This window comes from Taudactylus pleione, unplaced genomic scaffold, assembly GCF_031769625.1.
Source record: "Taudactylus pleione unplaced genomic scaffold, aTauple2 ptg000318l, whole genome shotgun sequence".
NCBI lineage: Eukaryota > Metazoa > Chordata > Amphibia > Anura > Myobatrachidae > Taudactylus > Taudactylus pleione.
In genome coordinates this window covers 3580074-3600192 of record NW_028284719.1, presented here as the reverse complement: position 1 = coordinate 3600192, position 20119 = coordinate 3580074, and the positions used below count along the sequence as shown (strand labels likewise).

At 42.4% G+C, this 20119-nt stretch overlaps 1 protein-coding gene across 1 annotated transcript; it reads right to left on the bottom strand.

The window, feature by feature from the left end:
* Positions 1–3415: 3415 nt before the first annotated feature.
* LOC148509667 (nicotinamide N-methyltransferase-like) lies at positions 3416–15365 on the bottom strand. Its single transcript, XM_088442939.1, has 3 exons — positions 15218–15365; positions 7125–7332; positions 3416–3842 (listed from the first exon to the last, which is right to left on the bottom strand). The coding sequence occupies exons 1-3, from the start codon at positions 15363–15365 to the stop codon at positions 3416–3418; spliced, it is 783 nt and encodes a 260-aa protein (XP_088299065.1).
* Between the last annotated feature and the right edge of the window lie 4754 nt (positions 15366–20119).

The window sequence follows — 20119 nt, the reverse complement described above, 5'->3', positions numbered from 1 at the left end:
CCAGGAGGATTGAGAAGGTCGTAGTGAGATACATGAACTGAAAGAAATTTGCAGGTCTAGTTGTGGCAATGGACGGGCCTGCTGTGTTCATTTTCATATTCTCTTTTAGAGTGTTCACCATCCTGGTTGGTTTGGGAATGTCCGGTTTCTGTGACAGAAGACCAATAGAGGAGATAGGAGTTGATGGCAGCGCTGATGGAGTGGAGTCAGGAGGAGTGCTATGCCAATCAGGGGAGTGTCTGACCAATCTTCATACTGTTATTGTTAAGAGAGCTTTTATTCCGGATACTCGGGGACAGTGTGGAAGTTTATCATCTGAAGATTCCTGTATTTGGGAGCTTTGTGGGTCCCTAGTTGATGAGAACTGTATTCAACGGTGCCAGCCTAAACATAACCCGTACTGGGGTGGGTATCCTTTAGAGGATTATCATAGCATGGTATGCAAAGTATTAAATCAAACTGATTGCTGGGTGTGTTCACATGTGCCACAGGGACAGCATAACATAGGGTTGGTGCCATTTCCGCTGAATATCACGAAAATTTTAGAATTGCAAAAAGGGAAAACATTGGATGGAAAATTCCTCTCATCCAAACCTCATTTTAAACTCTATCAATTCCAAGTAGATAGATCACTTTTATGTTTGAACATAACCAACCCCAATAAACCCGAGAGTTGGGAAGTGACGGGGTAAAATCAGACGATGACCTTTTCACAGAGAGCTGATAATGAGTCCGTAAATCATGATCTGTTACGCTCAATTAAATCTAGTGGGAGACATTTCAGGTACTGGTATACATTGAGTACCACCAAAGAAATTATTGGTAAGGTACCAGATGGTTATTGTGCTAAAATAATACAACCAGAAACTTGCATATACCAGATGGAAGAGCCTGAGATAGGATTTTTTGCATGGGAAATGTGTTTAATGATAATGATGCATACCATTCCTTATGTTCTCCCCGATAATGTGTCTTTTATATGTGGAAGAAAGGTGTATAAGTGGCTCTCCCCGAGTTCTGAAGGTTTGTGTTACCTGGGAAGAGTAGTCGCAGAAGTTATGACCCTCGCACATGTTGAAATGCTTGGTATCCATAAAAACACACCATCACCATACCTTCACACGCAATATGAACACAGAGGCAAACAAAATGATACCTGGTGACGTGCATAAAGCCACTCAGTTAATTAGTGAGACAACCGGCTTCCAAGTTTTAGTCACACAGGATCCCACCAGGATCGCTCAGGGTACATTAAATTTTAGATATATTCAGGAACTTGCTAAATTGATAGATAATATCACCGAGATGTATGATGACACATTCAGGTATACAGGGAGAGAATTGCAAGCGTACAAGAAAGAACTGGTGCAACACAGGCTAGTGTTAAATTATTTAACTGCTGTTACTGGAGGGTATTGCGTAACTTTGGCCACCCAATTTGGAGTAAAATATTGCACCTATGTCACCAATGATACCAGCAACCCCAAGGAGGTGATAGACCGGAAGATGGATGAAATTCTGCAGCTAAAATGAGAGTTTCTTAAGAACCATAATGCTTCAGTGGCTGAAGTAGGGGAGAAGATAGAAGGATGGGTCTCATGGCCGAACCCACTGAAATGGTTCTCAGGTCTAGGGGAATGGGTCCAGGAAGTGATCACCAGCATAGGCAAATTCTTGATCCTTATACTGATTGTCATCATAATAATTGGCATATGTGTCCGGTATGTTCCTATTGTGTTGAAGTGTGGAATATGTAAAAATAGAGTAAAACGAAAGAACAAAATTATGATGGTGGTCAGTAATGACAATATGAATACTGAAGTAAATATAGAACTGCATTACAACCCTGAACTAGGAAATACCATCATTTAATGTATTATATTTAGACGTGCATAGAATGTATTATTGAAATGTTACTTTTAAAACACCTCAGATAATGTAAAGTCTCAATTCCCCTTCAAGACTGCCTTTATAGGTTTGATGCATCCCCACATCACCCCCATGATCTTCCAAGATCCGCAGTGTGCGTATAATAGTAGTTTTATGTCCCCACTCAGAGACACATTATTGATGGATTAAGAACCACCTTGTGTCATCCCATAATAACACTAAACAATATATAAATGTAAGCCTAAATTAAATTTTAAAATCAGATTGTGAAACATTTTGTTCGCTATCAAAGGGTGGACTATCAAAGCTGGATAATTGGCTGAGACAAGATCATCTTAAAATTAGATCGTAACAACGCCATCTTGCGACTGGCCGCAAGACGCCATTTTAGAAATGAGATCTCCAAGAAGCCATTTTGAAAATGGCCGCCCAAGCGCCATTTTAGATAAACTCACACTTAAGTACATATGGTGATGTTACTATTAGCATCATGCGACTGCATATTTTACCATTTCTCATTCACACATAAATACGCACAATTGTGCTGTTAACATGTCGCATATTAGCGAATGCATAAGATCCTGTATGAAAACGCTGTTTATTAGCTTCATGCGCACACATCTGCCCCAAGTTAACTAGCGTCTTTATATCAAACCCCAAATACTTACACATTACATATTCACAGAAAAGGTTCCTTAATCTTTAAAGTATAAGATTCAAGTTTGTTCAGTTATGATAATTGCTGTGAAATAAAGGTTATTTGGTAGCTAAGGTTTTATATGTGACAAGTAACCCATGTTTGGTATTATACTGATCTGCACTCTTTCAAAAGCATTCCGGTATCATCGGTGTGAAGATCGCAACATGCGTTCTCAACTTATGGACCGCAGAGACTTAAAGCAGGGAAATGTACATTATATGACCAACTGTTAGGATTTGCATGAGGTGGGAAAACGGAGGCAACAAGCTGTTAGAGGCTGTTCTGTGTCCATTTGAATCAACCTGTTAAATGCTCTGTAACAGATGTACCCATATTGGGAACCAATGGCATTAGCAACACTCCTCTCTATTGTGTTGTCTATTTCTGTGAGGGTATAAATGTGTGTTGTGACCCCAGTTGGGAGTTTTCTTGCTGAATGCTGATTGATGGAGGTTTCTTGCTGATGCCAGTATCTGGTCCAGAGCACTTGCGTATGTATAACTGTACTTGGGTCTGTATAATTTCTTTGCGCTAAATTGTACTTAGATCATAGCGTGTAACTGACTGTACTTTTACTTGAATAATACTTTGTGCTTTGAAAACTCATGTTCAAGGTCTAAGGTTTTTATTTACTGTATGACTGCGTACACAAATAAGCGTAAATCTTAGAGGTTTATAGGCAGGCTTTAGAATGTATAGGTAGGAGCATATAGAAGTTCAAATTCAGTATCATTAAGAAGGTAATAATAACTAAGGTAGATCAGTAGTTAATAATTAGCTTTTGAAGCAATCATCCATCCAGCCAATGGCCACTACTCAGACTTCCTAAGTATTCCCTTTGACAGCAGTAATGACCATCAATTGCTTATAATCTGTAAGCTCACTCGCTACTTTTCTATCAAGTAACTCAAAGGAAAAAATTACATATCCTTCATCGGTGAGGGTCTTTCTTACAAAGCTTTCATCATAGTCAAAATAATGCACCATTTCATTACCAGCTGTGTAATATGTGGTATTTAAACACCCAATTACAATAAGGTAACCCCCAGGTTTAAGCATCTTTGACATCTTCCTCAGGTTTCTGATGTATTCTTCTTGGTCCTGACTAACCACATCCAGCAGCCCCCCTGTGAGTAGACAGTCGGCTTGTGGTAAGACCACCGGATCCGTGAGGTTTTCTTTGCTGAAGTCAAATTTTACAATGCGTTTAATGGTTTCCTTCAACTTTTCTTCCTTGTTTTGTTCTTCCATACTAAAATAAAAACCCATTACATTATATAATACAGCAGGTTCAAGCAGGGGTGTAACTTAGTATTTGAAGGCCCCTTAGCAAAAGTTTGTAAGGGCTCCTTTGAACCACACAATGGTGAAAAATGTATAAAACAAATTATTATTATCAGTTATTTATATAGTGCACACATATTCCACAGCGCTTTACAGAGAATAGTTGGCCATTCACATCCGTCCCTGCCCCAGTGTTCCCTATCACATGCTCATATACACACACACGAGAGTTAATTTTTGTTGGGAGCCAATTAACGTATCAGTATATTTTTGGAGTGTGGGAGGAAACCGGAGCACCCAGAGGAAACCCACGCAAACACAGGGAGAATATACAAACTCCACACAGTTAGGGCCATGGTGGGAATCAAACCCACAACCTCAGTACTGTGAGTCAGTAATGCTAACCATTACACTGTCTGTGCTGCTCCTTTTGACAAGCAAGATGGGCCTCCCTCAGCTCTGGGCCCCGTAGCAGCTGCACCCCTTAAAAGTATGGTAGTTACGCCCATGTGTTCAATGAACAGTGCAGAACTGTTTGCTTTACTTCAGTTCTTTTATACTGAACCTTAGGCACAAAAAAAGTAAAAACAAAAAATCATCTCAAAAAACATTAACACTATGGGCCAAAAGTCCCCAAATAATAGACCTGCTTCAGGCTAGCGAGTACATCCTGAGCAGGTCAGATTAACACAGAAACATGCACATATCCATGAGATATGTACATGTTTCTGTGTGTACTTATGTAAAATGTTTTTAAATAAAAAAAATTGATGTGCACCCCCTCCCCAAAAGCATAACCAACCCCGGGCTTTATAAAGCCTGTTCTGGTTCAAAAAATACAGGGGCCAAAATGCATAGGGGGCCCCTGTATATTAAGAACCAGCACTGGGCTTTGTTGAGCTGGTCCAGGTTCTGGAAAATCAGGGGACAAAATGAGTAGGGGTCCCCTGAAAATTCCACAACCAGCACCGAACTCTGTCTAGCGGGGGGATAATGCCACTGCCAGGGAAAACTTTCACCGGTTTCCCCGGCCAAAGCATTATCCCTGACCGCTAGTCAGTCCAGGATGGGGATCCCTGGGGAGTTGAGGACCCCACCAATAAAGGGGTCCCCCTCTCCAGGGCACCCCAGGCCTAGATTGATAGCCTGGGGCTATCCCCAGCACCCTATGCCCGTGGGTGCCGGGTTGATAGTGACATTGTATCATTGATGTAACTGCAAGATTAACCTCAATTAGTCTTGCAGCTACGATGTAGCGGTTCCCACCATAGACTTCTATGGGGATTTCTCACCATAGAAGTCTATGGGACACAAAAGCTGGCCGCATTCAGCTAATCAGGGAGCTGCTCCGATGGAGATGCTCCCTGATTGGCTGACAGCCCCTTCACTGACGGGGCACACGTGTACCCCTGTCATTTACGCGGAGCAAAGGTATGTGTACACACATACCTTTGCTGTGTCCGGCATGGATCGGTTTTTTGGCGTTTTTTTATTTTAACCCCTGGATTGCCTACTTGGACAAGTGGACGTGATCTACGCATAGGAGAGGGGAGTATGGATTTTTTTTTTCAGGTACACCCATATGGATTACTTCGGATACTAGGTGAGTATGTGTGAGTGTGCATGTATGTTTTATAAAAATGTTACTTTCACGATGTATGTTTGTTTATTTACCTATTTCTTTAGTTGTGGAACTACAAGTGCCAGCGGGCCCGTAATGCCTTGCATGCTGGTATTTGTGGTTCTCCAAATACCAGCATGCAGGGGAGGCTTGCTGGTACTTGTGGTTCTACAAATAAAGACAATATGGAAACTTAATTTTAAAACTTTACACTAACACTATCAACCCAGCACCCATGGGCATAGGGTGCTGGGGATAGCCCCGTGCTATCAGTCTAGGCCTGGGGTGCCCTGTAGAGGGGTACCCCTTTATTGCGGGGTACCCAACTCCCCAGGGATCCCCGGCCTGGACTGACTAGTGGTCAGGGATAATGCTTTGGCCGGGGAAACCAGTGAAAGGTTTTCCCTGGCAGTGGCATTATCCCCCCGCTAGAAAGAGTTCGGTGCTGTTTCTTGAATTTTCAGGGGACCCCTACTCGTTTTGTCGCCTGATTTTTCAGAACCAGGACCAGCTCAACAAAGCCCTGTGCTGGTTCTTAATATACAGGGGCCCCCTACGCATTTTGGCCCCTGTATTTTTAGAACCAGAACAGGCTTTATAAAGCCCAGGGCTGGTTAAGCTTTTGGGGAGGGGGTGCACGTTTTTTTTTTTTAAAACACAAACAGAAGCCATCACTGATCTCACTGATCTGTGATGGCTTCTCTAAAACTCGCACCTTTTAATGCTACTCGCATTAAAAGGTGTCAGTTTACATAGTCCTAAACTCACCTAAACTCGCAAATGCAGTAGCCTCGAGCTGAAAAGTTCACAGGCTATTGAATTTGCGAGTTTCAGTACAAACTCACACTTTTTAAAAGTGCGAGAAAGTGCGAATTTGTACTGTTACTAAAACTGACACCCTATTACATTTGGCCTTATGTGCTCTTTATGTGTAAGGTATCCTAATAATTTTTTTCAATACTAGATGACTATTTGCACAAATAGAACTGCTGAATCGGGAGGAATGCAGCCTCCAAATAGGAAATATTTACTATTATCACATAACACTCTGATCTCCATTCAAAACTGAAACCGTTATTCTTTAAGTCATGTTTTTGATATGGAATCGGTATGAAGATCCCAACAGGGGTCCGGTAAGTATACTTACCTTCTCCACTTCTTTCCCTAACCCTAACTCTCCCTTCTTGTACCCTAACCTTTCCTGCAAGTGCCTAAACCTAACCCTCCACCCTTGATGCCTAAACCTCTCTGTGCCCCCTTAGTGCCTAACTATAACCCCTCTAGTGGTGCCTAAGCCTAACTGCCCCCTAGTGGTGCCTAACCCTAACTTCCAGCCTCCCCAAAACCTAACCCTAACCCCACTATACTTCCTAAACCTACCCCCGCGGCTAACAGCTAAGGAACCCCTCTTAACTTTGTTCCGGATGTTGGCTCATCGCGATTTCGGCATGGGGCTAGTTAAAACCGTCAGCATTTCAACGCCTATCTTTAGTCCCAAATTGTGCTTCCGATGCCAGTATTTCAACGGACAGCATCCTGGGTGTCGGCAAGCTAACTTCATCCCTTTTTGATATGATTTTTTTTTTAAATGTATGTTTATGTTCTTATATGTTTAGAATCATATTTTACCTTATGCCTCCCAGCTCAGTAACAATCTTAGATGCATGGGTCCAATCAAAAGCCCCAGTGCGGGTGTTCACCCATTTGTTGAGTTCCATAATACAGGACTCTCTTAATTTTAGTACAATGATCTCCTTAAAAAATTCACTGATAACAAAAAGATGATGAACCATGGATCCAACACTGATGTCAATCAAAGTTTGTCCTTTAATACGACCTGCAGGGAAGATACAGATCAGAAGAAATGTAACATTCTATGTAGTCACAGTGAGTTAGCAGCAAAGATAGATAATGTGAGTTCCAGCATTGGTCACATACTGATACAGATTTCATGGTGTATGTTTCCTGGAATAATCCTGGGTGCCTTCATCTATATTGATGAAATAAATTACTGGCAATCCAAGAGTTAATGAATTTACCACAACTGTGTAAATAAAGTAATAGACACATGCTATACATGAGAGATTGTGTTGGCAAAACAGCAAATATAACAAAATAGCATCTGTGTGACCATATGTTATATATCTATATACCCGATACATTATATATTATTCCTTCATTTTCTGTGATTAAATAAAAGGAAGATATTTCTATGATTCCTCAGTCTGCTGCCATATCTGTGCTGTGTATAATGTTTGGTGGGTGAGCGCTCTCCCAGCTGAGAGACAAAGCACCTTGGATGGGAGAGACGTCTGTAGCTGACATCTCTCTGTGAGCAGGAAAGTTTCACCTGTTCCCATTACACACAGCAACTCAGTTATCCCTGTAGACAGAGCCAGTGTGGAGCTGCAGTGCCTGGAGAAGGCACATGCTATGGTGCCACCCATCCTGCAGTACAGAAGTGTGTCTCTAGCCAGCACATGGGGCTGAGATGCAGCATGTGTACAGGAAGGACATTATGGAGTCATTTATTTAATTACATTCTCAAACAAGCAAACAAAATGTATTGTGTTTTTAAAATAAAATAGAACATAATATATACACCACCTGCAAATAAAATACAAAGCGATGCCATGATTGTGTTTGGGTGAAGGGGGGGGGTAGGGCAGTAGTGTTTGACCCTGGTATGGGAGAGGTAGAACGGATAGTTTATGTCCCTGTGGCTAAGGGTAGGGCAGGTTGTGTATGTACCCGGGGCCGCTAGGGTAGGTGGTGTATGTTTCAGAGCCTGGAGGTTGGGAGAGTAGTGTATTACAGAGGCCTGGGGGTGGGGGTACTTTATGTCTAAGGGGCCAGGGGATAGGGTAGGTAGTGTACACTCCTGGGCCAGGGGGTTACTGTATGTCTTGCACCCATTATATGTCTTGCACCCTGCACCCATTATAAATACGCTCCTGACTTAGGGCCATATGCAATTAGGCCGCGAAAAGCCGTTCTCTGTAAAACTATTTCGCTGATGACGTAATTTTCACAGCTTCCAGTTATCCCTGTATTCAATTTGTTCGACTTTTCGCCAGTGTGAAAAGTTAATGCATCAGACCCGGCAAAAAACTATCACCTAGGAATAGGTGGTAAGAAAAAGTGCAGATGTTTTGGTGTACAAACTTCTAAATACCACCCTGCACCCCTTGGACAGTCCCCCAAAGGTAATCTGTCAAAAAAAATTAAAAAGTACCTTAGGACACCCCTAAAAAGTACTTTCATTTTGGAGGCGAAAAAAAACAAAGTTAGGGGACAAACTTCTAAACTAGCAAAATGAAGTCCGGGGGGGGGGGTTCCCAAGTATGCCCCAGGTGCTTTTCTGATTGCAGGTAGTTGCAGCAGGTGGATTTTTAAAATTTCATATTTGCCCAGATGTAATCCCCGCACAATATTGGTGGCATTGTCAGATATCACAAATCCCCTGGAGAGTCTAAGTGGGGTAAGCCATTGGGTGATGATTTCCCTCAGTTTCTCTAAGAGGTTGTCGGCAGTGTGCCTCTTACTGAAACTGAAGATACACAGCGTAGCCTGCCTTGGAACGAGCTGTCATTTCTGAGATGCTGCTACTATTGACGCTGCTGTTGTTGCTGCGTAAAGTAATACATTTACCCAGTGGACTGTCACAGTCATATAGTCCTTAGTCTGCCCTGTTCCACTTGTCCACATGTCCGTGGTTAAGTGGACATTGGGTACAACCACATTTTTTAGGACACTGAGGACACTTTTTCTGATGTCTCTGTACAGTCTCGGTATCGCTTGCCTAGTGAAGTGGAATCTAGACAGGATTTGGTACCGGGGACACACTTCCTCCATCAATTGTCTAAATCCCACTGCACTAATGGCAGATACCGGATGCACGTCTACCACCAACATAGCAGACAAGGCCTCAGTTATCCGCTTTGCTTCAGGATGACTGCTGTCATACTTCATCCTCCTTGCTAAGGACTGTTGGAGGGTCAATTGCTTAGTAAAAGAAGTATTGGTGTTCCTACTTCCTCTCTGGGATGATGAATGACTCCCAGCAGTAACAGTAGCAGCAGCAGCAGTTGGCGTAGCAATGCAGGATCCTCCCGAGGAATCCCGGATAGGAGAGTCAGTCATGCCAGTGAGATGGCCTGCAGCACTACTTCCAATCCTGATGGAGGAGGAAATTGACAAGGAGGGAGTTGACGGTGTGGTTGGCAGGTGTTTGGATACAACAAGAAAAAGGGATTTAGGTGTCCCTGGACTGACTACGGTCTTAGCCACAGTATCTGAACTTGACAGTAACTTTTTACGTACACGCTGCAGGTGATGTATAAGAGAGGATGTTCCTAGGTGGTTAACATCCATACCCCTACTTATTACACCTTTACATACGGTACATATGGCAAGACAGTTGTTGTCCGGATTTGGATAGAGATATTTCCAGACCAAAGAGGTGGAGTGTTTGGTCTTCTGCCCAGGCATGACCGTGATGGGCTTTTTCATCCCATGAACAACAACTGTCTCCTCCAGTGCCTGGATTAAACAAACCACCTCACCATCTGAATCCTCCTCGTCAATTTCATCCTCAGCGCCAGTTACACCAATATCCTCATCCTGTTGAACGTCAACAGTGACATCTTCAATTTGAATATCAGCAAGTGGACTGTGGGTGCTCCTTCCAGCACTTGCAGAGGGCGTGCAAATGGTGGAAGGAGCCACCAATTCCCGTCCACTGTTGGAAAGGTCAAGCATCGCAACCGTCGCCACACTTGGACTCTCTCTTTGGGGATTTGTGATGTCTTCTTATTATTAGAAAGCACAGTTCTTTGCTGTGCTTTTGCCAGCTTAACTTGTTTGATTTTTGTAGTGGGAGGAGGGCTTCCATTGTCTTGTGAAGCTGAACAACTAGTCATGAACATAGGGGAGGACCTTAGCCGTACCTTGCCACTCCGGGTTGTAAATGGCATATTGGCAAGTTTACATTTCCTTTCAGATGATTTAAATTTATTTTTTAATGTAATTTTCCTGAACTTTGCCATTTGGGATTGTATGTGCCCTCTACTATGACATTGGGCATCGTCCTTGGCAGACAACATTGATGGCATTTCATCATCTATGTAATGACTAGTGGCAGCAGCTTTAGCACTAGGAGGAAGTGGTTCTTGATCTTTCCCTATTTTATTTTTATCGGACAAATTTTTGTCCTCCATTTATGTGATATTGATGCACGTGCAGCTAAGGCGCACACAAACACAGAAAAATATATATATTTTTTTAGGCACTTTGGGGGTTACATTACCCTTCAACAGACAAGACAGGAGGCCCATTACTTATGACAGGTGCACGTGTGGTGATACTTTGTTGATGCACGTGCGGCTACAGCGCACACAAGTCACAACACAGAAAAATATTTTTTTTGTCAGGCACTTTGGGGGTTACACCACCCTTCAACAGACGAGCCAGCCGGCCCTTTACTTATGACACAGATGCACACTTGGCACAACTTTGTTGATGAACGTGCGACTACAGCACACACAAACAGAAAAATATTTTTTTTTTTGCACTTGAGGGGAGCACCCCTGATGGACAGAGCACCTCCTGGACAATATTACAGCACCATTTCAGGACTACAGCCTTTATGGGACACTGCAGACAAGTCACAAACACAGAAAAAATTTTTTTTTCCATTTTTCCGGCACTTTGGGGGTTACACCACCCTGCAACAGAAGAGCCAGCTGGCCCTTGATTTATGACACAGACGCACATTTGACGCTGCTACTTTGTTGATGCACAAGCGGCTACAGCGCACACAAACAGAAAAAAAAGAATTGTATTTTTGCACTTGGGGGGAGCACCCCTGATATGGACAGAGCACCCCCTGGACAACACTAAAGCATCTCTTTAGGACTACAGCCTTTATGGGACACTGCACACAAGTCACAAACACAGAAACATTTTTTGTTTTACGGCACTTTGTGGGTTACACCACCCTTCAACAGACGAGCCAGCCGGTTCTTGATTTTTGACACAGGCGCACAATTGGCGCTGCTACTTTGTTGATGCACGTGCTGCTACAGTGCACACAAACAGAATAAAATGAATTGTTTTTTTTGCACTTGGGGGAGCACCCCTGATATGGACAGAGCACCCCCTGGACAACACTACAGCACCACTGTAGGACTACAGCCTTTATGGGACACTCGGCCTGATTCAGAGCCACTCGTAAGCAGCCGCTCGTTCGTTCTGAGCGATGTTTGCACATCTGCGCATGCGTATGGGTTGTGATGCGCATGCGCCAACCAGTCAGTGTGGTCGGAAATCGTGTGCTCGCAAAATAGCGAATGCCTGCTAATTTGAGTGACAGGATGAGGCGTTTGTGGGTGGTAACAGGGGAAGGTGCTTGAAAACGGGGAGTGGAGATCCGAACGCAGGCGTGCCAAACAGTCAAAATGGGTGTTTTAAGGGTGTGCATAATTAACAAAGCAGCGTCATCGACCATGTCACTTGGTTGTCTTTTAGCCTGAACTGCTCACATGATTGTGGTAGGAAAATGCTACCACAAGAATAGCGAGCAGTACATACGCCGTTCCATGTACTTGATTAATCAAATAAATAGCGGAGATGACGTATGATGCGAGCGGCCAGGGGGCGTTTCTTCAAAATAGCGAGAGCATGTTTCGTTTGCTCATTCAGACATAGAGGCATCAACAGACCGCAAAGAGCGAGCGCTTAATTTAAATATCCGGCCCCTTTTTCAGAGCGACCGTCCGCAAATAGCGTCCGGCTCTGAATCAGGCCCTCTGCACAACACAGCCCAGCCAGCCCCTATGGACTTTGGAGTGGAAACAGCCCCTTTGGACAACAGTACACAATTCCCACCCTCCCTCTTCACTGTCCACAGCCGGAGTGAAAAATGGTGCCGATGTGGGAACCTTTTATAGAATCCAAAACCCGCGAGATCCGACAGCGTGATGATGGCATTTTGGGTTGATTTCACATCCGAGTCAGGCGGGAAAACTCGAACCTGACTCGGATCCGGCTCGGATCGAGGGGGTTTGGATTTCAGAAATCTGAATCCGCTCATCCCTAATCACGACCATTGGTTGTGATGGTTGTCCCTTTGGTTACCTGCTGTAGCTGAAGCTTACCGCAGCCTGACCAGGTCCTGGCAACTTCGAGGCCAAGAAATCTGCATCCACCAATACAGACCCTGGCCTTGTCCCTCCCAGAAAATGAGGGCAATGTGCCCCTCTTTCTGGGAACACTGCCCAGGAATGCCCATGCTCCCCCCTCCAAATACTGCATCATGTTATCATTCTGCAGCTTGGGATGGTCTGCGGTTGAGATCACAGGACCGCACACTATTGGAGATGTGCGCTAACCATCAGGTTAGCATCCATCTCTGAATGAGCCCTAAGTACTGGCACTTTTTTCCAGAAACTGGAAATTCTTCTGCCATAATCCTGGAATTGACTGACAGTCCTGCCTTGAACTTGTATCATCCGACTAGTCCATTCCAACTACTGTATAGACCAGAGAGACACTAACCCGGCCACAGGACCTTCAGCAGTTTAAGTGAGTGTCAGCACCTTTTTATCATTGTAGCAGCACCTTTTTTATAGATAAAGCACCTCTCCCCATTATATGCCCTAACTCCTTACTTTAAATAAAAAACACAAATCATTATAGCAATTTTTTTATGATTTTGGATCATAAGAAACATAAATAACATTTACTGAAAATTACTTTTTTATATAAACTGTATCTATGTTACATGTTAAGATCTGTACAGTATATAAGATTTAGTAAATGGCTGAGGGCTATAGAAGGTAAGAATAACTAAGGTCGATCAGTAGTTAATAAGAAGCTTTTGAAGCAATCAACCATCCAGCCAATGGCCACTACTCAAACATCCTAAGTATTCCCTTTGACAGCAGTAAGGATAATTATATGCTTATAATCTATGAGATCACTCTCTACTTTTCTATCAAGTTTCTCACAGGAACCAATTACAAATCCTTCATCAGTGAGGGTCTTTCAAACAAAGCTTTCATCATAGTTACCTTATTGTAATTCATTTATAGGAAAGCCCCAAATATAAAGAATTATCGGGTAAGGAGCTCACTACAGCTACATTAGTTATGGTGGGAATGGAGAGGAACCTTGCATCCGATACTCTTGAACTCTGGGGAACCACAATCAAGACAGGAAGTGATGCATATTTCCACTTCCTGGTCCCCAGCACAGACTTTATATGAACATATATATATATATATATATATATATATATATATATGTTTTTTACCTATTTCTTCACACTCATGTATCATTTATGTTATTTATTTAACAAAAGCTACTAGTGCAAACACCATTTTATATTGAAGATGCCATGATTAGCCATATACAGGAGATAAACTACCATTGAGTCCACTTCCAGTTTTTACAGGAAGTACCTCCAACTTAGGGGATAAAAAGGGAGCTTATGACACACATCCAGCATGCTCTGAGGAAGACCCAAGGGTCAAAATGCGTAAGCAGCTATAGATGTGGATATCAGGAGGTGACCAGCCCAGATATTCAAGGACTTTGTAAGCATTGGGACCCTAGTGTGTTTTCTGACCCCTTAGGAATACCTGGTACCAGTAACCTAAGGGTCCCAGCGCTCACGAATAGGTTAGGTGTCTATCACCTCATACTATTTCATTTCCCTTACTAAAGGATAAATATGATTGTTTGATTTATTGCTATTTGCACATATACATGTGGTGAACTCTTGCTGAAGGGTAGTATTTTATCTTGTCTATTGTTTATGCTTGTTGCAATAAATGTGAGATATCATTTTAAATGTGACATCAGTGTATGAACATTCTTTAGAGATTTTTTCCAGCGCCAGGGATGTGGGTTTGTTTGCACACCATTTTCCCTTAGCCTGCACATGTATATGGTTAGGTATCAGGGACATGTGAGATGGTGATACCTTGTGATGCACTATTGGAAACTGACATAAGGGAGATAGGCCATGAGATAACAGGATGGTTCTGTCAGACAGAGGCTACTACAGGCTCTATTTGATAAAAAAAATCTGTTAAAGCTGAGGAATTGGGGTGTGAGGCTACAGACAGAGTGAGACCAAGTCTCACTTCAATAATATAGATGTGAGCACTGCTCCATGGATCTATACACCCGTGGAAGGATCATTGATGCACTGTTAGCAAAGTTGTCACTACCACCCTTCGAACACACACACGCATACATACACACACACACACACACACAAACACACATTGCTCTACTCCTTCTGTCTTTTCTACAGCTCTTACCAGCTCTGCTCCTTGACTTCTTTTTTTCATTGTTGCCTGTGTGGTTGGTTATTTATCTTCTCCAGTGGTGCAGTGTTGGTCCATCACCTCAGTGAGTGCTTCCATGACTCCGAGCACAGTGCTTGTGCTATTCCTGCGCAGCTGCAGTTCCATTTGGGACCAGTGGACTGAGCAATCATGGCGGTCTATATTTGAAAACATTTCTTAAAAATAACACTGCCTATCAGCCACGCTTAGTGCCTCCAACCAGAGTCAGCGCTCAGAGCAAGAGCAGAGTTGGCTCAGCCTAAATTGTGCCCCTGTCTGTACACTATAAGTCTCCCATTTATATTTTCTGCTATTCAGAATAACCATGTTATATATCTGAGGCAACAATTCATCCTGAATACACACCTGTTACTAATGCGCTGTGCAGCTTCTCCATAACAAACACCACAAACTCATCTCTGAATGCACTTTCTGAATGACAGTAACATTTAAGGAAGTCCCTGGAATCCATCCCATGCACATGGTAAAGCTTCAACTTGGGTCTGGCTTCCATTCTCTTGTCTTCTATCACACAGGACGGGATGAGTCTCTGACCTGTATCTGTAGTCTTATAGCAATATGTATGGCTGTTCTCTTTATATGCAGCAGAATCCTATAGTTATTTACTCTAATTAGAATGTTTTCATACACAGCTGACTATAAATGTATCATATGACTATTATTAATGATTAAATATTTGGCCTTACCAGGTGATAATGTCACAATGCTATAATGTGATATGTATCATCAGTATTTTTTATCTCTTTTTCTGATTAACCCTCTACACTCCATCTTAGTAAGTTTGTGAAGACCAATTAGATATTTGTCTTTAAATTGAAAAATAAACATAATCTGTTTTGTTACTATGGGCTACAGCACATTTTTACTATTATTATTATTATTATTATTATTATTATTATTATTATTATTATTATTATTATTTAACATCTCATAGTTATTTATATAACATCACATCCAGTTCCAGTGATCCAGTTTAACAAAGTGCACTTACTGTATTTTTATTAAGTTGATGATGGACCAGAAATAGAAGAATCAGCAATTACAGTATTCAGAGATCGTTTCATTGTTCCAGATACTGCAATGTGTTCTGATCAGACCGGGATGTTTCCTGCCATAGAGGTAAAGGGAGAACAAGTGTAATTATTTTTGTCTCTTTTCTTTCACAGCATCTCATAGTTTCTCCAGAAGGGTGCAATAGTAAGCGCTGGTGATGGTCTGACCCTTCGAAAGGTAATTGATTAGGATTACACTATGATAGTCCCAAAAAATGGACAGTTTGACCTTCCCTGTATATTTCTGCACCTTAGCCTTTGATTGACAGGCTGCAGTGATTTAGAGGTGGAGCAGGGGCGTTCCCTGGCAGTTTCACACCCCCAATTCCGGGAGGGATGAGGTTAGGGTTTGTGTGGGTGCACACAGACTTTCTAGCCTCGCAAGCTGCCAGGACCCAGCCAGGCTGTGGTAAGCTTTAGCTACCTTTGGCAGCCTGGCCAAAGGGACAACAATTGCGACAGATGGTGACCCCAGGCTGCAACCTCAGTTACCACGCTGGGATCACACAGATGCAACAAGGGGGTATGTGACACCTCCTTTTGCATTTGCATTTTAAACGGATGGAATTGCACGACCACTTGAGCCACAAGTGGCAGTCCCTGTCGCTAAAGTGATTGATTTGTTAAACTGTGCATGTCCTGATTAATATATACAACAGAAGAGTCAGTGGGAGGACCCAAGGACATTTCCATCTTGCACCTCTTCTCTTTGCATTATGCGCTTATTGGGGCATTGCTTACTAACATTTTTAGAGTTTATTAAACTGCCATCCTGTCTGCCACTGCTGTGTGGCAATGTTTCATACATTTCCTATATCTTTTTCAACTGCCCTACATTTGTGCCGCTGCTCTCCTGCTTACTTTTTTGTTTTTTGTTTCAACTGTATTTATTTTGAATAAAATTACAAATAGATATACCTGTAGAATACTCGTATGCCTTTTTCAACCTTGATTTACAGATACTAACCTGGTTGCCTTTTTTCTTAAACTTTCATTCCAGTGTGTAACAACAGGTGGGCTTGGCTTTCCATGATTGGCTTGGCTTGGCTTTCCATGATTAGGCTTGGCTTTCCTTGGTCATAACAGCCATGTTTGGTCAGAAGCAACTCAAGCACCAACTGAAGAGGATATTTTGTGATGGTATCTGGAGATGTTCTCCCCCCGGGTCCCAGCCATGGGCGTAACTACCGTAGGTGCAAGGGGTGCAGCTGCTATGCGGCCCAGGGCTGAGGGAGGCCCATCTTCATTGTAAAAGTTACATTTGTTATATACATTTTCCACTATTGGATGGAACATAGGGGCACTTCCAAACTTTTGCTATGGGGCCTTCAAATACTTAGTTATGCCCCGGCTCCCAAAAACTCATACATAATCCCAGAACCATGATGATGAGAGATGTTTAGTACCAGACTTTAATAATCCATTTGCCCCCTTCCTGTTAAGAGCTTCCATTATGTATGCTGCCAGAATTCCTTCGGTGGGAGGAAGGGCCCAAGGACAATTCCATCTTGCACCTCTTTTCTTTGCATTATGTGCTGTTTGGGCATTGCTGACTGTCTTTTTGTGTATATGATAAACATTACTGTTATAGTTTATTAAACTGCCATCCTGTCTGTCACTGCAGTGCCATTCTCTTTCATAGATGTGCCATATTGGTAATTGAACTGTGTGATGACTTGGGGTAATTAGCTTGGTAGAGGGGTGAATTTGTGCATGGTCTTTAGTGCTCAAACAGGATCAAACATGACTTCCATAAAAATAAACAGAATGATGCCTTACTTATCAACATAAATCAGGTACAACACAAAAGAACATAAAATAATAAATGCCTAGCCCAATTTAGGGCAACTAACTCCACTAACTATGACTGTTCAGCTAATCTGCAAACACAGTCTCAGAGTCAAAATCCCAGTCCTGTCTCTGACAGGCATTCTCATAGGATCTAGCCTGGCTTTGGCTTCCACAGCTGCTTACAGATACAGCATCACAATCTGGCCTGCTTGCAGTCTCACACTCTGCTCCCTGCAGAGTAGCATACACAGTATTTGGAGTTTTAGAGTTCTCCCTACCTCCTGTAGGTCTGAACCTGGCTTCCTAGCCACCAGTGGGTTCAAGGCCCACACTGGTCTCCAACTGCAGTCCCACCTGGACTGGACACACACAGGCCCCAGTCTGCCCTGACTGCAGAGTGTTGCAGACAGATTCTCTCTCTCACTACAGCAATTAAACATGGAAACACTTGGCTTTTCTCCCCTGTGTTAGCAGATCCCTACTGTTCCACACAGAACAACTTCATATTGCCACAAGTCCCCCTCCCCAGCTCAAATCCCTACATGGGATGAGTCATTCACAAATGGCGAACTACCTTTTAATTTTTCTTATCAGAGCCTTTCACCACATGCCAACACATCATTGAGACTTGTACATTATCTGGCGGTCTCACTTTCCCAGCTTTTCTTCTAGCTTTTTTTCTAAATGTATGGTACCACTTGAACTCTTTGCTTTCCACATGCAGCATCCGAGACTCATCCCTTGGTACCCCTTCAGGCATTAAGAACTTGAAGTAACATTTTCAAAGCAACATACTTCATCTTTACTCTTGCCACCTACATCAAAATCAAGCAAGTTATTTTCCACAGAATCTGCTGGTTCAGACAAAGAACAACTTTTCCTTTGCTTTTTTTTAACAGTAAGGTTTCTCTTAGTTAAACCTCATAAAGGCACACCTTTTGGCAACTTCTGCTTGAAACATCTTTTCCCTTCAGCCTTTACACACAGTATTTGCTATTGACATACTTCACTGGTAAGTTATCTTGAATTAAAGAGTCACCATCCAGAGTCAAACCAGCATCACAGCTTCCGGACCTTGGCTTTATGTTTTAGAACATACTGGTACTACCACTAATAGATTCTGGATTCTTTTGTCCACATAACACACTTGAATGTTTATTCCACTGCTCTTTAAACTTCACTTCAGGACTTTGATCTACCACTTCAATAAGGTACATGTCACTTGGATTTTTTTGAACATCCATTTTTTGGACCTTGAAAAAATGATGAACAATTTCAAAATGTTCCACTAGAACAGGTTGAAGTTCCTTATCCACAGTGGTCTTTAATTTCAGATTCAGTTTAGCAAGTTTACTTGCTCTAAGCTTTGCACTGTGAGACAACATCACTTCCTCACAGGCAAATTCGGCAGCATTGCAAGTTCCATCTTGGTTGCATGAAGGCTCTGTTTCATATACAGGAGTATTACTCTTCACAAGACTGTCAGTATTAACTTTATTTAAGGTTGTGCTTTGCACTGCAAAACTGTGTGATTGAGTCACATTCATATTACTCCAAACATATGGAAACAACAAAGTCTCATCCTTTGAAGTCATCACTATCTCTGTAGACTTCTGTGGATCCTGTACCTTTGCCTCACAGGTCATACACTCAACATCTCTATTATTCAGATTTTTGGCGTCAACTTTAGCCACAGCTTTATTATCTGGAACTGTAGCCATTTGTGTGGACTTCACATCCTCAACTACAACTGTAAGCTGAAAGTCACTGTTACATGACAGACTGTAAGGGAATGTTGCAACTTTGATAAGTCAGTCTCTTCTTGTACACTGGTACATTTTATGAGAAGTTCTTCATCTGCTTTACCCACTTCCAAGAGGAACTTCTCCTTAGTTGCAGATAGCTGCTCTTCCAGCTGGGCAATTTTTGCCATGGCGATTTCAAATTTGTTCTCCACCTGCAGAAGATTACTCTCCACAACATCAAATTCAACAAGCCTCAATTTTTGTACAGCTATTTCAAACTCTGCCACGTTTAATTCACATTGCAACTCCAGCTCTTTGGTATACTTTGCCAATTGGAAGCTTTGCAACAAGTTATGTGTACTTAGCAGACCTTTCTCAAGGATTTTACTCTCTCCAATTTCCAAGCCCTGCCATGGGCAAGGTTGAGCTCTATCACCAAAGCTTCACTGTGCTCTACTGTGTAATTCAGCCTTTCCTCCAGAAATACATTTCTTTCCGTCAGACCCCCAAAATCTCCATGTCATTTTCTTCACGGTCTGTCTCCCACTGAGTGTGAGACTGCAGCATGTGGAGATATTTATCTTTTACTTCACAAAACTTTTAAGCCAGATACATTTTCTCCAATTCTCAATCTTTAAGCTTTACTTGTATGGACACAA

What these genes read in the sequence shown, in the direction of transcription:
- LOC148509667 (XM_088442939.1), bottom strand. Translation starts at nt 15,365, where the DNA reads ATGGAAGCCAGACCCAAGTTGAAGCTTTACCATGTGCATGGGATGGAT. An exon ending in GCACAGCGCATTAGTAACAG is followed by an intron (nt 7,333 to 15,217) that starts GTGTGTATTCAG and finishes TCTTCCCTGCAG; the next exon opens with GTCGTATTAAAGGACAAACT. An exon ending in ACTGAGCTGGGAGGCATAAG is followed by an intron (nt 3,843 to 7,124) that starts GTAAAATATGAT and finishes TTTTTATTTTAG; the next exon opens with TATGGAAGAACAAAACAAGG.